This window comes from Corapipo altera, unplaced genomic scaffold (assembly GCF_003945725.1).
Source record: "Corapipo altera isolate COAL_440 unplaced genomic scaffold, ASM394572v1 69, whole genome shotgun sequence".
NCBI classification, from domain to species: Eukaryota; Metazoa; Chordata; class Aves; order Passeriformes; family Pipridae; genus Corapipo; species Corapipo altera.
In genome coordinates, this window is record NW_020884908.1 from 8,244,128 (window position 1) to 8,263,006 (window position 18,879).

The 18,879-nt window shown below is 39.2% G+C and overlaps 1 protein-coding gene across 12 annotated transcripts in view; it reads right to left on the minus strand.

The window, feature by feature from the left end:
• The window catches only part of TECRL (trans-2,3-enoyl-CoA reductase like), a 77,011-nt gene that overhangs the window by 11,206 nt on the left and 46,926 nt on the right, over positions 1-18,879 (minus strand). Inside the window, exons 5-12 of one of the 12 annotated variants that reach the window (XM_027652929.1) lie at positions 17,829-17,944; positions 15,696-15,801; positions 13,930-14,002; positions 11,402-11,445; positions 7,712-7,769; positions 6,040-6,125; positions 5,576-5,621; positions 2,717-4,024 (exon numbers count right to left, since the gene is read on the minus strand). In XM_027652929.1, the coding sequence (XP_027508730.1) occupies positions 3,897-4,024; positions 5,576-5,621; positions 6,040-6,125; positions 7,712-7,769; positions 11,402-11,445; positions 13,930-14,002; positions 15,696-15,801; positions 17,829-17,944 (657 nt within the window). In that variant the 3' untranslated portion in view covers positions 2,717-3,896. Of the gene's footprint in view, positions 1-2,716; positions 4,082-5,575; positions 5,622-6,007; positions 6,126-7,711; positions 7,770-11,401; positions 11,446-13,929; positions 14,003-15,695; positions 15,802-17,828; positions 17,945-18,879 lie in introns of those variants that run through there. The other 11 variants (XM_027652928.1, XM_027652931.1, XR_003529237.1 and 8 more) reach the window with 11 other exon arrangements.

The window sequence follows — 18,879 nt, forward strand, 5'->3', positions numbered from 1 at the left end:
AATCCAAATATAGGCTGCCAAGTTGTGTACAGAAGCATCTGCCACCTCGGTTCCCCATCACAACGCCTCCCTGCACCACCAGGAATCCTGAGCTGGTGCCTGCTCTTTTCTAGGTTGGCATTTCATGGCAAGAGCTAGCCACAAATATCCAAGTGTGTATATCTGAAGGCTTAAATTTAGGCTCAGCTTCAGGCTCCTGAATTTGAAAGTCTTGGGAATAATTTGGGAAAGATGAGACTCGCCCATCTGGAGGGTCACAGCAGAAACACAGCTGTAAGCTGCAGGGTGACCTGACATGGAGGGACCTGGATATTGGGCAGTCTCTCCAGGTGGACTGGGAGTGATTATTTTGGAATATGCTTTGAACCCACTGGCTGAACAATGCCATTCACACAGCCCTTATTGGGCAGGCCAAGAAAGATCTGTTCATACTCCATCTGATTTATTTTTACACAGTTCCTGACAAAACTGTTGCCTAGTAGCCACAAAATATCTGTATCTTGCTTTATTTGTGGTTTCTTGGCTTAGATGGCTTAGCTCCTGAGGACTGTTAAGCAGGAATTGCTCCAATACATGGGACAGTACAGCTCCTCACAGATACCAGAATGTGTCTCCAACTTCAGCCACTCGATTGTTCTGCTGTACAGTGTTGCTGCCTCCTGCCTTTCATGAGAAATGCTGTAATTTGCCTCTACAAGGAGTTAGGAAAGCTTTGGTCCTGACAGAAGCCACAGGGCAGCTCACACTGCCCTGGGAGCAACAGCAAGAGTAGGGCACCATAGGGAGTGGATTCGCTGCCCTGTGGTCAGTCAGCTTTCCGAATACAAAAACTGAGGAAAGCAGCATCAGAAAGGGATTTAGCTCAAAGGGACAAATCAGGTTTTGTTGTAAGTAGTGGATTTCATGGCCCTCATGGAGAAGCAGTATTTCAAAATATAATTCACATTGTCCTGATTATTTTCCCTTCTCCACGGACACCAATGCCTTCAGTTCACCAGAGTGGTGCCATCCTTCTCAATGCCTTAGAAGCAGCTTCACATGAAAAGTACTGAGTTGCATCTGATGGCCCATATTGGAAGTTGACTCCTTCCCTCTAACCTTGAAACATGGCAGCATTCTGGCAGGGGGGTGGCCTTACCCATGCCTACCTTCTACTGAAGGCTCTGAAAAAGGTAGGTCTGTGCTTAAGAGGAAATACAGCCAAAGGAATTTGCAGTTGACCATTTACTTCCTCATCAACTCCTAATACAAGAAATACCAGTATAGAGAGAGCTTAATAAGGCATTCTTCCCAGGTGATCAGCACAATTATGACAAACTTTCTCATGAAAAAGTTTGTGTGAGGACAATTGTTTTCATTCAAAAGGTGCATGGTGCTCGTGGACTTAAATCACTGTTCATCGTAGGTTTTTATATAGTAATACTTATTTTTTTGCCTTTTTTTTCTTTTTTTGCTTTGCCTGTGCCTTTTGTGTTTTGGGTTTTTTGTAAAAGCAAGGCATCCAATGGGTTTAGCAAAACAAAGACCCACCATTTTTATATACTTTTAAAGCTGAACATGCCCCCCATGCCAGGAAGTTAACTTACCTGTTCTAATCACGTGAAACTTGCCCTGAAAATCAGAGAAGGCAGTGTAATAGAAAAAGATTTGTGAAGGTGCAAGAAGTTAGATTTATTGCCACTTGTGAAGCCATTTAACCCTGTTCAGAACAGTTTTAGCTCATCAACCCCACACTGATAAATCTCAAAATATCATGTGTATCTGAGACAGCCTTCTGCAGCTCATCTTCACTTGTTCTTACTTAGCGTTTGCTCTCACTCTTTACTTTACTTTTTACCTTACTTTAAAATTTCAGTCATTTACTACAAGAGCCAAAACCCTTCTCCTACCCACCCCATGTACTGAACAACCAACTAATGAACAGGGTGAACAATTCCTGAAGTACTTCCTTTGCCTAAGCTAACTGTAGGAACCATATTCCTAGCCATCAGAATCACACTGGAAACATGCTTTGAACAGACTTAAAGCTGCAGCCATTGCAATCAAAAGATAAGTAACTAATTTTGGTAAGTTGCCCTCCCACATGGACTATTTTAATTTTGAAGATTGATAAAATGAGACATTTCATAAATGTGAAATTAAAAGAATCCCCAGTAGCTTCATTAAAAAAAACAGACAACAGTCTTGACTCAAGCATCTAACACTGTCTGGAAAAAAAGTTTTAAAAATATTGTTGTTAAGTATGTGATTATAGAGTACAGAAAATAATTTTTCAAAAATAGATCTTTATTAGCACTCTGGGTTAGAGAAGTGGATATTCACTTTGATTAGGGTTTTCCGTTGAGAGGAATAAAAATTTTAGGTGTTCACAGGATACAAGTTTAAAAATATGGAAAGTGATCTATTTACATTACAAAGATGAAATCGAGTTACAGTGGCTAATAGGATAAGTGTTGCAAGTTAGACATTAAAAGAGGGATATGAACCCAATTTACTGGGCAAATTAACTTTGTCAGAACACCTGAGCTGGTGCAAAGATAATGGCGCCTTTAGGAGACAAACTGCCTGCCTTACCTGTGTACTCTACAGTGTTTCTCTAATGATTATAAAGTTCTTTAGGCAAGCTTTTTCACCAGCCTGAGGGAGCCAAAAGACATTGATAAATGTGCAACAGAAATAGAATGAAAAAAAGGACTTAATGCCCTAACTCTCCATATCTTAATACCTGCTGAAGCAGCTCTGGTTTTTCTGCTCTGTGTAACTAAAATTGTGCTTCTGCATGACACGGATGCCACTGATTTGCAAATGGAGCTACATAGTGTTTTCAGGAATTGAATACAAGCCCAGAGAATCCCTTAGAAATAATGTCCTGGAAAGCAAAGATAGAGCCTGACCAAACTTAAGGGGAGCTGAAGCCTTTCAGCAGTGTCCATCTGAGGCAGTTCAAACATGGAAAGAAATGCATGTGGCAGGATCTCTTTCCTTTTTGATAACAAGCTGTACTTTGGTTCACCTTGTGCCCATAGATTTCACAGTACCTGATACAAGTAAGGTGAATGGTGTCTGGACGCAGTCGGGCACTGAACAAGGGGATCTTATAATGCTTGTTAGTGCAGAAAGTCTTCTGCTATTTCCAGGCTGTTCAATGGGAAAGGGAGATAGACTTAAATGATGTACCCAAGGTCATGCCTCAAATTAGTAGCAAAATGGGAAGCACCTCACAAACAGTGCCCTTCTGAGATTGTGGAGCTGATCTGCCTATCTGAAAAGAAAAGAAAAGAAAGCTAGACCTCTTTGCAGTGACCAATTTAAGCCAATTTGTATTGAACAATTTGATATGAAATTTGATTAAGAAAAGAGAGAAAAGAAAGAAAAACCTTGTGAAGCTAGACTAAATGGTGTTCACAGCAAAGCGGTCACCCTTTGATGTGATGGTTTAGAGGAGCTGAGGCAGAATGTGCTGATTTTGTGCAGTTTAATAGAAATAAGGCTGTGAAACATCTTCTAATGCAAAAATCCAAGACTCTTGTCAACATATAACTCTGAACCTTAAAATTACCAGACCTGAATGCATGCAGATGAGTCGTGTTCATTAATTGCAACAGCATCTGTGCCCACTTACACCAGCTAAATATCTAACATTCAATATAAGCAGTTTTCTTGTCCCTTTCCAATTAGCTCCATTACAGAAAATCTAATTAAATCATATCTTTTAGCAGGAACCAAGAATTCAAGAGCTGTATTTTTGCACTTAATTAAAAGCTCTTTGTCGTGAATTGTTAATTTTCTGAAAAAGATATCCAGTAGTTCTTCCTCTGATCCACTTGGTTACTCAATGAAATGGCTCTGAGTTGGCTCTTGAACTGTACACTTGGACTCCAACTCTTATGAAGATCTCAGAAGATGATAGGAATCATAGCTGCTTTTCTCCGCACTTCTGGATAAAATCTCTTCAGATACAGCTTGTGTTTCTTTTGGGCCCAGAGAGACATCTGGATGACCATCAGGAAAGCAAAAATGCCAACTACCAAGGAAGAAGATTTAAAGAAAAGGATCATGTGTCTTCTTTCCATGTCTGTTTCTGTGAATGCAATAGGGTTTATGGAAATGTTTGCAGTCTCTTCTGTGGGCAGAGACAACTCTGTCCTTGCTCTCAGCTTTGCAGTTGCTCATATACCATAGCCTGAGGCTCATCTTCAGCATGAGAATTCACACAGATGATGTTCACATCTGTTAGACACACCATGTATCACCTACAACTGCACCATAACTCACAAGGCCTCCTTGGCCATGGTGCCATCTCAGCATAGAATTACCCACGGCCTCTCTCAACTATCTTTCTGGTTTGGTTTTGGACCATAACACTTCTTTGTTTTTACCTCTGGCTCTCAACCATAACAGGGAGCTGTGCTGTAACTTCCTGCTGTGTGGAGGGAGAGCTCGGCCTTGGAGCAAGTAGGCAGTAGCTGCCTGATTTAGCTGCCTGGCAGTAAGGTCTCAAAAAGCCCAAAATCTACAGACTTCCCAAGACCCTACTGTGCTTGTCAGGAGCCAGTAAGTGGATCTTAGGTACCTCTCCCTTCAGGCTGAGTGGCACCAAATGGGGGATGATTCTACTGCTGCATTTTGCAAATTCATTATCCTTTCTTCCTTTAAATGAGATGGTGAATCAGAAACATTCATTTGGCATCTGCTTGAGTTATGTCTGGGACAATTACAGCAAGGATGAGAGTGCTTCATATGTTACTGCTCCTGCCACTGTAGGGACAGCCCTACAATGTCCCCAGACTTTCAGATAATTTCCATATCAGAGCCTAAAGCACAAAAATGTTTCATCTTTTCACACAAAATTTAAAGTTTAATCTTTGCATGATATAGTTTAACCCACTTTTGAAATTCATTGCTTTTTCATTTATAAACCATGTGGGGCTACTTTTTGCAAGTAGTTTTTATAGGTTTCTATTTTGAAATGGAAAAATAATTAAAAAGTGACTGGTTTAGAAAGCTTAGTTCCAGGAACCATATTTTTATGAGTATTTAGGTCTCTAAGGATGCAGGAAAGTACTGAACAAGAGTCACAAATGCTACTAAGCTGCCTGCAGTTACGAGCTGGCTACCTAATACAAGTAAACAGGGAAATGCTACCAAGAATATGTTGTCTTTCCTCTTTTTGAAATACTAAGTGCATGGGGTTTTTTTTCCCTGTTAGAAGTATTATTCCAGGTTTACAATGCAAAAAAATTTTCCTATATCGAAAATGATTGACTGTAAATGAAGAATACTGACTTATTGTTTTTCTAAACTTCAAAATCTGCTTTCACTCTGGAAATGGAAAAAACAGTAATATGTCACAAAAAGCAGAGAGCTGGTTCTGATCAAATAAGGTGTTGCAGTGGTGTTCACGTTCTCCACAGCTTTCTGAGGGTAGCACTTTGAAGATTTACACAGATATCTCACAAGAGGAATTTGATGGCAATATTTCATACGCTATAAATTTTTTTTGGCAAATTTTAGATTTCCAGAATTCACTTCCACAAACACTTTAGATGCTGTCTTCATTCTGTTTCAAACTTACCTGGCAGAGTTTGTGTCATCACTGTGAAACTAATCCAAGACCCAGCCTGTTGCAAAGAAAAAAAGCACTGTAAGTTGTATATTTATGTAAAGCGAAACGGTAAGTTTTCAAAAGCTATCCCCAGAAAAAGAGTGTGGTACTTGTACTGGAAATGGGAGATGGAAAATAGCTAGAAATGACCCCCCCCCAGTGTACTGGATGGGGTGAAGAGGTGGGTAGTAAATCCTTGGATCACTGGGGAGTCTGTAGTGGAGGGAAATAAAAACAAGAGCCGTAATAGTGACATGAGGGAAGAGAAGGGTCTGGTGGAGAAATATTTGTGTGAGCAAGGAGACTCTGACATACAGAACACCATGATTGATGTGCAGAGGGATCTGCGTGGAGGTGTTGCAGATTTCTGGAGACAAAGGCTGAAGCACAGTAACCACCTACCCTTTGCATATAAGCAGAAGAAAGTCATGTACCTCATATGTATAGTTGGGACAGGATACCAGCAGGAAGAGCCATGTGAAGGGGTTGTAAGTTGGACTTGGAAAACAGGTTTTATTTCCTTATGAAAAGAAAAAAAAAAAAGGAGCAGGGAAAAAATCAGACAGAGCCAGTTTCAATACAGGGAGGGATGAACTGAGCCTTATCACAGCTTGCCTATGTAACAGCCATCCCCTTGGCCAATGCTCTCAGAGTACAACTTTTTAGAAAAGTTTTGGTGAAGTCTTTGGAGATAGCGAAAGCTGTATGTATCCCAGTGAGAATGCTGCTTAGCGAACCTTGCATCAGTTTTTACAAGAAAGTCTGGCATGTCCAGAGGATGCAACTTCTGTTCAGAGGAAGAGAGAGACAAGTAGTTTAATGTGTACTAGCTAGCAGGTGAGGACTAAGGGTACTCTACTGGGATATAAAGGATGCAGCTGTATCTTATTCAGCCTGGTTCAGGAATGTGAACCTGTCTGCTCCCACATCCTCACTCTACATCTCTGGTTAGAATAGGAAAAAAAGTCCAGGGCTAACAGGATTACCCTCACTGATAAGGCTCACACAAAAAGATCATAGTGTATACTTTATATTTTAGTTATTTAATATATAACACAAATTCAGTGATCTTGTAAACATGTGGGGTTGGTTGGGGTTTTTTTGCTTGGTTTGTTTTGTTGTGGGTTTTTATGTTTGGTTGGTTTTTTTCCCCTTTCCTTGCTGTCTTGGACTGGTGAGCAGGTAAAAATAATTAATTATTCTGAAGTTGGAATTGAAAGATTTTCTGTTAGGAAATATCTCTCAGTGATTTCTCATCAAGGACTAGCATTACCGTATGAAAAAAAGCAAGAAAAGAACTGCAGAAATTATCTATTATCGATATTTTTAAGTGCTGGCAACAATGCTATCTTTAATACTTGTAGGCACTGAGAATGTAATTAAATTATTTGGCTCCTGCTGCTTTTAAACTGAATTAGGCCCCTTGCACCAAACAATATAAGCACCTGTCTAATCACAGTGCAGGAAAAGCCTTCCAGAATAGAAACTGACTTCTGTGTGTGAAGCTGATCACACTGTGGTAAAGTAGTTTCTTGAATAGGGTGTTGTAGTGGAAAATTATACTATTAATGTCTGAAACTATATTTTACTTGTCAGTATACATAGTATAACTTCTATTCTCATGATACAAAAGGTCCTGAAAACCCTTTTAAGGAGCAGCCTTTTAAGAGCATAAGTGTACATTGATGCCTGTGCAGGTATTCATGAGTGTCTCTTTGTGTATTTGTATATATGTGTGTGTATCTTTGCCTGAGATGCATGTATCCAAAAACTCTGCAATACAGTTCAAAAGTTTTTGAGACTTATTTAAAATGGAATCTGCTATCAGTCACCAGTATGCTTTAAAGAAATGTGCTTAAATACGTATTTAAATTGCAGTTGTGTTTAATTAAGATAGATTTACTATAAGCTTTGGAACAACAGCAGTGTTGCTAATGTTTTCTTGTCACCACATTTGTTTTGAAGATGTTAGACTGATAGCATGGTACCTACTTCATCTTTCTTTAATCTGTGGATGTAGGTACATAAATTACTGTACACCAGCAGAAGATGGATAGGTTCAGCACACTTCAGTCTTAAATAGACAAACAGGAAAGAAAGACAGACCTGAATTAGTTTGGTGAGCTAAAGCTACGTTGATAAAGTGATTTCCAGCTTCACACATCTGCAAGACATTAAAAACATGTTTTCAGTTGTATGCCTAAAATGCTGCGGTAACTGTGTTTTGCAGTGCATAAGCAGAATCCCCCCACTACAACTCAAGTCTCTGTGTGCAGAAAATATGTACTCTGAAATGCAGCCCGTGATCTTTGTGAAACACACACGGTCTAATGAGCACCGTGGGTGCAGCCTGGGGTGAAAGCCTCTGGTTCAGCCACTGCAGAGCTCGGTCCAGGCAGGCCTTCAGCATGTGCCACATGCTTTGCTCTGGGGAGACCAGGGAGACTCTCTGGGTCTAAGGAATTCAGCGAGATGCTTTTCTTGATTTATTTTGGATTTAATCCAGGCTGCAAAGAAGCAGGTGAAAAGCACTGGCTTTGCGAAGAGTAAAGGCACCTTACCTTTGTGAGTAAGGTGCCTATACTCCTCCTACACACACTTTCAAAGGTGTTCAGCATAACACGAAGGAAAAAATAGGGTGAAGAAAAAGGCAGTGGTTCTCTGAAGGGCAGACTGGTGGAATGGATAGTAGTCAGGAATTGATAAATGAACAGAGCCAGTATAATTCCTGGTTCTGCAGCTCTCTGGCTCTTACGTTTTCAGCCCTAACCGACCTCTCAAGCTTGGTCATTAATATTTAAACATTTTAAATCTTTGGAAGAGGCATCGTGTCTCCCCATTTGGTTTTACAGCTTGTTGTAGTTGATGATTTCAGATTTTCTTGAGGCTTTCAGTACTTCCTCAGTTACAACTCCTGAAGAATCAAACCCAATATTTACCCATATTTAAAGTAGGAGCTGGTAGGAAAACCAGTTTCAATTCCTGAAAAAGAAGACCTGCCAGCACAACTATGTAATTTTATATGTTTCATTTTTCCCTTGCTCTACGAAGAAAATCAAAATGCTGCATACATTTCGGACTGAATTGAACTTTCTCATTCATTTCTAGGTTTGAAGAGTGATTTGTCCTCTCCAGTTGAAAAAAATGCACTGTTAAAAAGTTCTGTTTTCTTATATCATTTGACATTCTAAATTTTACAAGGCTGGAAAAAGTTTAAGAAATCAAATAAAAAGAAAAATGTTAAAATCTAGAGACGTTAAAAGGATAAAGTCCAAAAATTAATACAAAAAAAAAACAACCTTTAAACTTTAAAACTGAATTGCAAAACTAAGTAAAGCTAAATTGAAAGCTAAATTAAAAGTAATTGAAAGAATATGTAACTTCATTTTATATTGAAATGTACCGTTATCTGAAAGAACATTGTAGATAGCATTGCTGAAAAATTTTCCCCCTTTAGACAGAGGTTTTTGTGGGGTTTATTTGGAAAGTTTTAATCAGGTCTATTAGCAAAACTGTTATTCTGCATGGATAGGTAGTTATGGTTCAAATCTTGCTGTTCTTTTATGTTTTTTTAATTACAACTACCTGATGGTCATCTATTATAACTACCAGATGCAAAACAATAAATAGCCAGAAAAGGAAATTCTATTATAAAATACCATATCCAAAGCTATAACTCTAGCCATAGCAATAGAAGTAATTTTAATTTACATACTTCTCATTATCAGCTAGGAACATGATTTTTTTTTTGATTACTATTATTTCAAAGAAAAAGGTTTTGTAGTTAAAAGTGGTTTTGTGAAACACTATACGTACTGAAACGTACGATGCCCATACTGTTGTGGAACAGGAGATATTCACACACTGAAGTTAACCCCTACTAATTCTATAATCAATTCTAAGTAAAACAAGCAAAGGGCGTTTCTGCAGGGCTTTTTATTGGCTTACCTTTGACTCTGCAGCTGCTTTCTGCTGTAATTAACTCTTATGTCCCTCTCTAGAAGTGTGACTGTTAATGTTCTACATTGAGAAGTAGTGCTAAATGTCCTTAGTGTCTCAGATATAAAATATAGGGCAGTGGGGAACATCAACAGAAAAACTTACCATATTTACAATTATAAAATATTGAAGTCCACATATACACTTTTTATATTCCATGTGCACCCCATAAGAAAAACATCCCTGCAAAGCTTAGACTAATTTCTCTAAATATGACAACCTTTCAGAAGGGCCTGCAGACACTCTTTATATTACTCAGTACTGTTGTTTGCGGCAGCTGCAGATGTATACACTTAAATCAGTGTATGTAATAAACACAAGGTTGAAAAGAGGGTAAGAAAAAGAAATCTTCCAAATATTTTATTCATATGTTTTAGAAACCTGTGAAAACAGCTTTGAATTATTTTATTTTGTTTGTTGGTGTTTTAAAATCATTGTCTGGGAATCTGCCAGCACAGATTCCCAGAAAGGGAAAGGCTTTGAGTTTCCATGGGTAGGGAGTTCTCAAAAGAACTGTAAGAACTGAGACCACAGACCAGGTGCTGATGCAGATCTGAAGGGGATTGTCATATTTTATATCAAACAACCCTGACAGGACTCATCCCTTTGCTTAATGGCAGCAATTTCCCTAAAAGCTATAGCAGGGCATGTTACATTGATGCAAGGAAGGATGTTTCAATAGAAAAGGAGTCTCTTTCTACATAGACACTTTGACGAGGACGAGTTTTTCTGGTAGCACTGGATATTCAGCAGTTTTCTTGTTTTCAAACAACCCCTGAGCTTGGGAAGAGCACAGAGAGCAAGGTTCTGGGCACACTACTGCCCACCACTGCCACAACCTCCTGTCCCTGAAGTACTGGGTTATTGTTTTCAGCTGTAGAGCCTCATGGAGCATGTGAACTTCTTCGTATGAGTATCTTGCTTGTCTTTGCTATACCTTATTAGGGTTTGAAAAGCTGAGAACTGCATGGCCAGCCCCAGAAAAAAACACTGCCAAAATTGTGATCTTTAAGGGTCCCAATTTACAAAAGCATTTCAATATTTCTAAAGGAGTTTTTGAATGCTTTTCTGAGTAGTGTTTGCCTGAAAGAGCCTAGACTTGTTAATGTCCCATCTTCCTGTTTTACTTCTGGAAACTGATCTGTATCTGACTTTCAAAGAAGCTGACTGTTTTGGATACTAACCCGTGCTTGCTTGGGTAAGTCACCACCCAGCAGTTCCAAGTAAAGTGCCCTCAGAGGACAGGAAGAATTTACATTTCCATGTGAGAAGTGACTAAGCTTCTGTCTCACTGTGCAATTACGTTCATTCAAACATCAGTCTCAGCCGTCCTTCGTCAGCTGCACTTTCCCTTGGCTTAAGCCACTTTGGCAGAGATTGTTTTTATTGTTTTTTGTTGTTTAGCTGATGAGGTGAAGTTATTCAGGGTACAGTGAACTATTGCAAAGCCTGTTTAGGATGTAATTCTTCAATGTTTTCAAAATCATAAGTTTCAATCTACCTAAATAATTGTGTTTTAACACAATTACAATTATCAGTAGTAATAACGCTGACGATGTCCTCATGGCTCTCAGATACAGTACTTCACATTAACCTCTGTATACATAAGTAGTAGCAGAAGACGTCCTGACTGAGAAACCTGTGAAACCTAAATCCCATCAAAGGAATGGGGCTGTGGGCATGGTCATATATACATATATGTATATACACAGATGCATAACAGCAGTACTGCATATTACTAAATTGTGATTTACTCCTTTTCCACAGTCATTAATAAAACTTCATTTTTGTACGTACCAGAAAAGCAAGGGCAGCATAAGAAACTTGTCTGTGGCCAAATGCTAGAAAACAGAATGAAATGATAAATTGCATTTTAAAGTATGCACATGGTTTGCTATGGGTGAAATTAATCTAGTGCTGAGGAGCAGAAATACTTCTTTCCTGACAGGCTCTGCAGAAAGATTGGATATTATCACACAATATGAAGACAATACAAATAGTAACAGCACTCTAGAAATACCAGTCTCTTCACCACTGATCTCAAGTCAGGTTTCACCTAATGTTTTTTACTTATTTGCCATCTTCATCTATCCAATTGTTTTGTCAAAGCAGCTGGTGGTGGTAAATTGAAAAGGCAAAAAGAGTAAAGAGAAGTAAAGGTCAGTGGCAGAACCAGGCCAAGAATCACAGCCTTATCCATAGGCCTTTCTACCCCATGATCAGAGAACCCAATACATAAACTATCTGTAAGCTAAAACATACGCAGTTATTTTTCCCAAGAATGCCAAGGCAGTGGTATTATTAAAAAAAAAAAAAAGATTTATTTCAAATGGAAGGACGACTTTTTAATGATGCTGCACATACCTGGCCCCCAGGGGAAAAAAGGCAATGCCCTCCCTTCTCCAATGCTTTTTGTATCTTTTCTCTCTCCTTCCCCACCCTCTGTGGCCAGAGGAGGCCTTGTACATGTCTGCAAACTTGTTATCACTCGGCATACAAGGGAGATAGATAACTTGGTCACAGCTTCTCCCTGCAGCTTTCTCTGAAATGCAGAAGGAAGGAAGTAAAAACCATCTAACCTGTTTGAGAAGGCATTTTACAGTCTTCCTAAGCGAAATCGAGTTCTAACTTTCTGTCACAAATTCTTCCAAAATTGTACCTATCCCTACATTATCCACTACCTTTTTTTTTTTTAAGTAGTGAGTCAATAGTGAGAATTACTACATAGCTACAGTATGCTTCAGTCTCACCACACAAGAAATATATTTAGCCTTTGTAAATTTTATCTGTCGTTTACCTGCCTTCTCCTCTTTGCTGTTGTCCCCAGACCAGTGTAGGGCTCTATCATGTTCATCTCCAAAGGTCTGCATTTCTCAAGTAAACCTTGCTCACAGATGATGGACACAAACCATATGTATATACCTCATCTCCCTGACCAAGTCTCATCAAGCCTTTACTTTTGAGAACCTTTTTTTTCTGGCTGGCACATGACTCCTCAGTGATGCCAAGGGCATGTGCTAAAAGGTGTCCTTGGAATCACCAGCACATGTCAACTTGTGAGCATGCAGCTGCTAAACAGATGTTCTTCATAGGCCCTTTGTCAGCCTGGCTTAACTTACCACTCTTGTGGTAAATTCTGCAACTATCTTGCCTTTCCTTGCTGGACTCGAGACCAGTCATTGCTGGAAAGGGCTGTGGAGGTTACCTGTTCCTGTGTCCAAAATAAACCATCAGTATTTTACTGATTCCACTAACCATGTCAGAGGGCTGGTGATCTCCATCATTAGACCCAAATACCTATAACTGTCATTTTAAGGCAGTGGTAAGCAATTGGAAATATTTCTTCTAAAAGCTTTCTCTTCTATATTTTGAACAAATGATTTCCTCAATAAAGAAGCTGCACCTACTGATTTGATAGCCCAGACCGCTAAAAACTGTGTCTAGGGAGTTTTCTATATTGTCTGCAGCTTTGTTGTTAAAGCCACAGCAAATTCAACTGTCTTTCAATGAATCACATAGTTTTGAAACAGAACTTCTGTGCTGTTTTGAAAGAAAAGCAAGTGTCATGTAAGAAAATTTTTTTATTGAGAAAACTTAGCAATGTACCTGAGTGTAAATAAAAATGACAAAGCAACTGCTTTGTTCCCAAAGCTCATAGATAAATCTAATATACAAAGGAAAAGAAAGACTACAGTGTAGCAAGGGAAGTAAAACAGCAGAAAATAAAACCAAAGCAAATAATGCTCGAAAGAAGCAAAGGCTCAAAGAGTAAAAAAAAAAAAGTCATGAAGATACAGTAGTGCAACAATCAAATATGATTACAGGGAACAAAATGATGAATGAAACCTGAAAGTTCAAAAACCAGGATCTTTTTGTTATCAGCGGTATGGGATGGATTTTTTCTGATTTCTCACAAAAAAAAAAAAAAATCATGAAAAGGATGTATCTTTAGCAAATAAATATCTCCTCCAAGAAAATGCAGACAGTTCTAGTTTTCTCCAGTATTCTTAATACAAATGTTGTGAAGAGGAGCAAAATTTTTGTGTTTTCTCCACTTGGCCAATGTTTCCTCCACTTGGCCAATGTTTCCAGTTGATAAAACTGGACAGTGATTGCCCATTGTTGAACAGGCACATACATTTGGTGGCACAAGCAGAGGTGCCTCCAACATAAGAATCTTCCTTCTGACAGGGTGTAAAGGCTATTTTCTGATAGATTAGTCATATGATCTCATGTGGGACCATCTATTGATTTTGGAGGACTTGAGGTTACATGCCAAAAACTTTTTAAAACCAAGGTCAAATTTGTGTTCTACTCATACATACATGGTGGAGTATACCATGGGTGGTTGATGTAGTAGGCGATCCAGGATGTGAATCCCCAGTAAAAGGCACAGCCCTGGAAGAGACAAAAAAAGATAATCTTTTTGAAAGGGCAATAAGCAAGTACAAACTGTAACTTTATAAACATAAATTCCGGTAAGTACAAAACCCAGGTGACCATTGAAAGACTTTGCAGTGGCTTTGTGAGTCTCAGAATATATATCTTTTTTAAGATGCTGTGAAGCTAGGGGAAAAGGAAAAAAAGGACACAACATAGATTTTTATTATTATTATTATTGTGTTAAATGTGTTTTATGTCTGTTGTAGGAATTGGGGTTTGTTTTCTCATTCTTTGATTCTACTGCTGAAGAGCACATTTCTCTAAGTTGTACTATTAAAAGTCTGGGGCTGGTTAACAGAGCGGAGCTGTTACTGTACCTTAAATTCAGCATTTCCAAGCAAGATAGAGCTAGACAAACAGAATGCTAAACCAGACAAAACAATAAGGAGTAAAAGTGAATAAGCTTGCTTTAACCCTGTCAAAAAAATAAGGAACATCCTTCCTATAAACATATTTGGCCTACACACTACATCTACTCCCATAAATTGCACCCCATTTTATCATCTTGCTGAAAAACAGCACCCCAACTGCCTTTGCTAGGTGACTGAAGTCATGGGCTTAGTAAAGCCCAAGCAGAGATAATGTGATTATGTTCTTGATCTGTGTAGGAGTCACTGCTCCCATCCTTTCTGCAAGAGTAAACCAAAATCCACCAGCCAAACAACCAAAGCCACCCTGGAGACTGGATAAAACTTTTCTGTGTGTCTAAGTTAAGGATCCTGTGCTCAGTAGCTGTTGAAGAAGAACAGTGTGCAGGGACTGGATGCAGTTTCATGCCATAAATAGGGCTGCAAGTCAGGCTTTCTCTTTTTAATCTTTTTATGCAATGTCACTGTGGTACACAATGGGATAACAGTAACTGTGGGTCTTTAACTCCCACGTGCATGAGTCACTCTGGTTCCAAAGCCATTTGGCTTATTTAGCTTATACATCTCTATATGTGCATCTCATTAGCTCCTTTCTGACTGGAATTGAGTCAAGCCTCTTATCATGGCCATATGTTTATTTCCTTTACTAAAACCCTAAATGTATTCAAAACATTTAAAAGGAAGGTCTTTAAGTCACATTGAATGGGGTGGGGGCGTAATACAAAGTGACCGAGATAGAGTTTGTGAGATAAAAGAAAGGAAATCGTATGAGTAATGACACACAGTGGACATTCGGGAGGCTTTGGGAGACAAAAGACTAGGCCAGCTCAGTATTGTCCTGCCTGAGGCCTCCATCTATAGAAGGAGAATTTTTTTTTTTCTACTTGTAATTTGATTTTCGCTTCCTAATGCAAGGTCTGTCTCTCTCTCTGTATTTATGTTGCACAGAGGTAGTAGTGCGTGATTTCTATCAACATTGCTAGATGTTGCAGCAGCAGCTCTCATAATAAAATAGGATTCAGTCTCAAAATTATCCTGGACATGACAGTCAGCCCCTTGGGTGGATGAGTCAAAGTGGACATTGACATGCAGGAACTAAAGCGGACATTAATTTTAATTCATGTCCTTAGGGACATGGCCCTGAAATTTTCCTGTGTCTGTATTTAGACTAAACATAGTTCTTGGAGCTACAAAATAAATGTTTATTTCCCTATCTCCTTCCAAGGACTCTTTGATATGACAATATTCTCTCTTACACAAAATGATAAACATATTGGTACCTTTATCATATTTTTCAGAGGAGTGTGCCCTTCCGAAAACTTGTGAACAAATAATGTCTCCAGAAGATGTCTGATGTAGTGTAAACAGTGACAGAAGCAGGCCAAGCTGGAAGAAAAAAAAAAAAGAAAGGAAATTAGGGTAAGTGAAAGATTGCTTTTTATTACTTCACAGTTAACGTCATGAAAGGAATAAGAACTAATATTCCAAATCTGCAGTCACATTGAAATAGTGGGATTTAAGTTATTGTGTTAATTGAAGCATCTGGAACCAAAGATTAATGGAATAATTTTCAATGTTATACAAAGTTGCTTACATTTTGCAGGGCAAAAAATTATTTTTTACTAGCCTTGAATTAGAAAGAGCTCCTCAAGCTCTGAATGTGATACATAGCCCTGACGAGACATTTAGACAGGACAGCTGTGTATACAACCAGGAGTCTGATGTGCTTTTCAAAAAGAAGTCTCCCATGTTTTAAGGCCACCTTAATGCTCCTGTAGGATGTGTCTGACATTTAAAAACATTTTGAATATCTTCTGAATGGTTTCCTTGTCCTTTGCCAACTCAAGTAGCTGCATGGAGGTAGTTTGTATTTCATTTCCTTCTGGACGCAAAATGGGATTTTTTTGCAAAGTTAATCCATTCTGATGGCTTTTTTGTTGCCTGTTATAAAGAAATGAGGTAATTGTGGTAGAAATTATTATACTGATTCTCTTTTGAGGACGATTATGAAACAATAACAGGCATTGCTGATTTGCTTCCGAGAATGAGTTGCAGCTCATAGTGATTGAGTTTCTGAAACAAATGTCAAGAGTGATTCCTGATGGCATTTTATCTTGGTTACATTTACCACACTACCATAGCCCATCTTTCTGCAAACCAATTATAAGACATAAATGAAAAGTGGTTTTCAGCATGTAAAATTTCAAACACTTTTATTATGCATCTTGTATGGAAGCCAGAGTCAAAGATTAAACAATTTCAAAGTGATTAAACCAGAGAGAGTCGAGTTAAAAAATTTTCAAACAATTAATGACTTATCCAAAGCCTGGAGCAAACTTTCAGCTTTGCTGGGAATTTTAAAATTAATTTGGCTTAGGATGGGGACCTCAGATGAACCCATTAAGGAGTGGCCACTGGAAGGATTCTGTACACTCCTTGCCTACATAAAAGAAGGTAAAGGTGTTTCTGGTTCTTCTGTGCTCTCCTTCTAAGCATATGAGCAAGAGAAGGAAGACAAACATCTTGCAGCTCTGGATTTGACTTCAATTCTCTGTTCTAACTCCCCGCTCCACTAACCCCCTTAACGTCTCTCCAGGTGTTTGTTCCTCCATCTGTAAAAGGTATTATTACTCATTGTATTTCTCTACTGTATACCAGTTCCCTTGATTCTGCAATCACAGGGTGGAAAAAGTGCTATGGGAGAGCTGTACAGTCCTTTGAGCTTTCTAGTTCCCTGTGTGCCCTCCAACAAGTAGTCCAACTTACACAGGTGACAGGCTTTTCTTGGTCACATTTTACCCTTCTGACAGGCACTAACCACCCAGAATGGGGCCAATCACACTGAAGGGAAGTTCCTTAAGTGTGAAAGTTCCCAGTCTTCCTGGTGCATTATACCACCATCCTGTGGAGATGCCCCTTTAGAATTTCTTGACCTGACTCGTGACATGCACACCTGTTGAATTTCCTCCTTCTTCTGCCTAGGTGAGTGCTGCTGTGGGGGTAGTTATCTTCTGTGCTGGATGCTGATGCTACTCATCTCATGAGCAGGAATGTGCTATAAATAGAGTGGGAGTAGCACACCTGAAGTCTTGTCCTCTCTTCTCTATCAAGCTTGACTTTGAGTCACTACCCACTGTTTTTATTATTTCACTCTCTGTTGAGGCTTTGTGTCTAGAGTGCAAACTATTTGGAGAAAATACTGCATCCCCCATGGTGACCATTGCAACTGGGATCCCATTTTTGGCCAGGCTTATGAGTTCTGCTAAAATGCCAAACTGTCACTGGTAAGAATTGAATCTTAAACCTGGTATGAAGCCCCATACTCCGTGTAACCTCCTCCACTCTGGAAGTGCAATCTCCATCCCTCTGGCTCCTCATGCTCCAGGAAAGTTGTTCACATAAGTGTCACTTACTGAACCACTGGGTGGCGGAAGTTCTTCCTACTTTCCACTTGATCATAAATAGTTGAGAGGCGAATATAAAAGAGCAGATATATTAGAAGAGGTCCGGTGTATTCTGTTAGAAAAAACTAGAAAGGAAAAATAAAATAGCTGTATCAGAGTAGAAAATTGTACCAGTAAAGGTATGAGAAAAAAGAATACCCCTAGCCACAACCCTATTCATCTTTCAAATGGCATTTTGGCTTCATTTTGAGGACTTAAATGACATATTGAGGTTTTTTTCTGCTATCTCTTTAGCAAAGGAGTAAAATCCATCTAGGAAGTGTGAGAGAGGTTTCTATGCAGAAAATTAACACAGTCAGGAATGCTTCATAGAAGGTGGTCAAAATCGTATTTATCTCCTCTTTATACTTTTGGCTGTGACATCAAAAGCCCATTTGGAATCAAAATAGCACTGAAAACTGAGGCCCAAAAGCTAAAGGCGGCTTGCTTTCTGCCAGAGTTTTTTGCAATTAAGTGCTAAGTCAGTTAAAAGGCAACCAAGCATGACAGAAACAAACATAGCCTCAACTCCTGGTTGCTAGCAGAGTCATCTGGAAGGGAAGGATCATTGCTTGAAATTTGGTGTTGGGTGGAAGAGCAGGACCAGCCTGCCTGGTGCATGGTGCTTTGAGCCTTTGTTCAGTGACTGAGTGGTACTCTGCCTGAGCAGACTTATATACAAGTAAATTACCCTGTTGTGATGAAAGTAAAGCAGGAAAAAATCATTTCATCTTCCCACTGTCACCCCTGCTAGACACTGAGAGCTGAGAGGAGGGGCAGGAAGAGAAGGCAGAGTCATAGAGCTTCCATGAGCCTCCTTCAGTTTTAAGTCCTGGCTTTGGTTTGGTACAGTCTGCATTGACTTTTTTTGGGGAACACTCCTAGGCCACAAACAGCTGGAGGAAGTAAAACAAGGTTAGAGTGATGTGAGGTCAGGATTTGATCATCTGTCTCCACTGGAATTAATCTCAGAATAAAATAGAAGCAGTATAGTCCTGCACATTTACAAGCACTGGCAAAT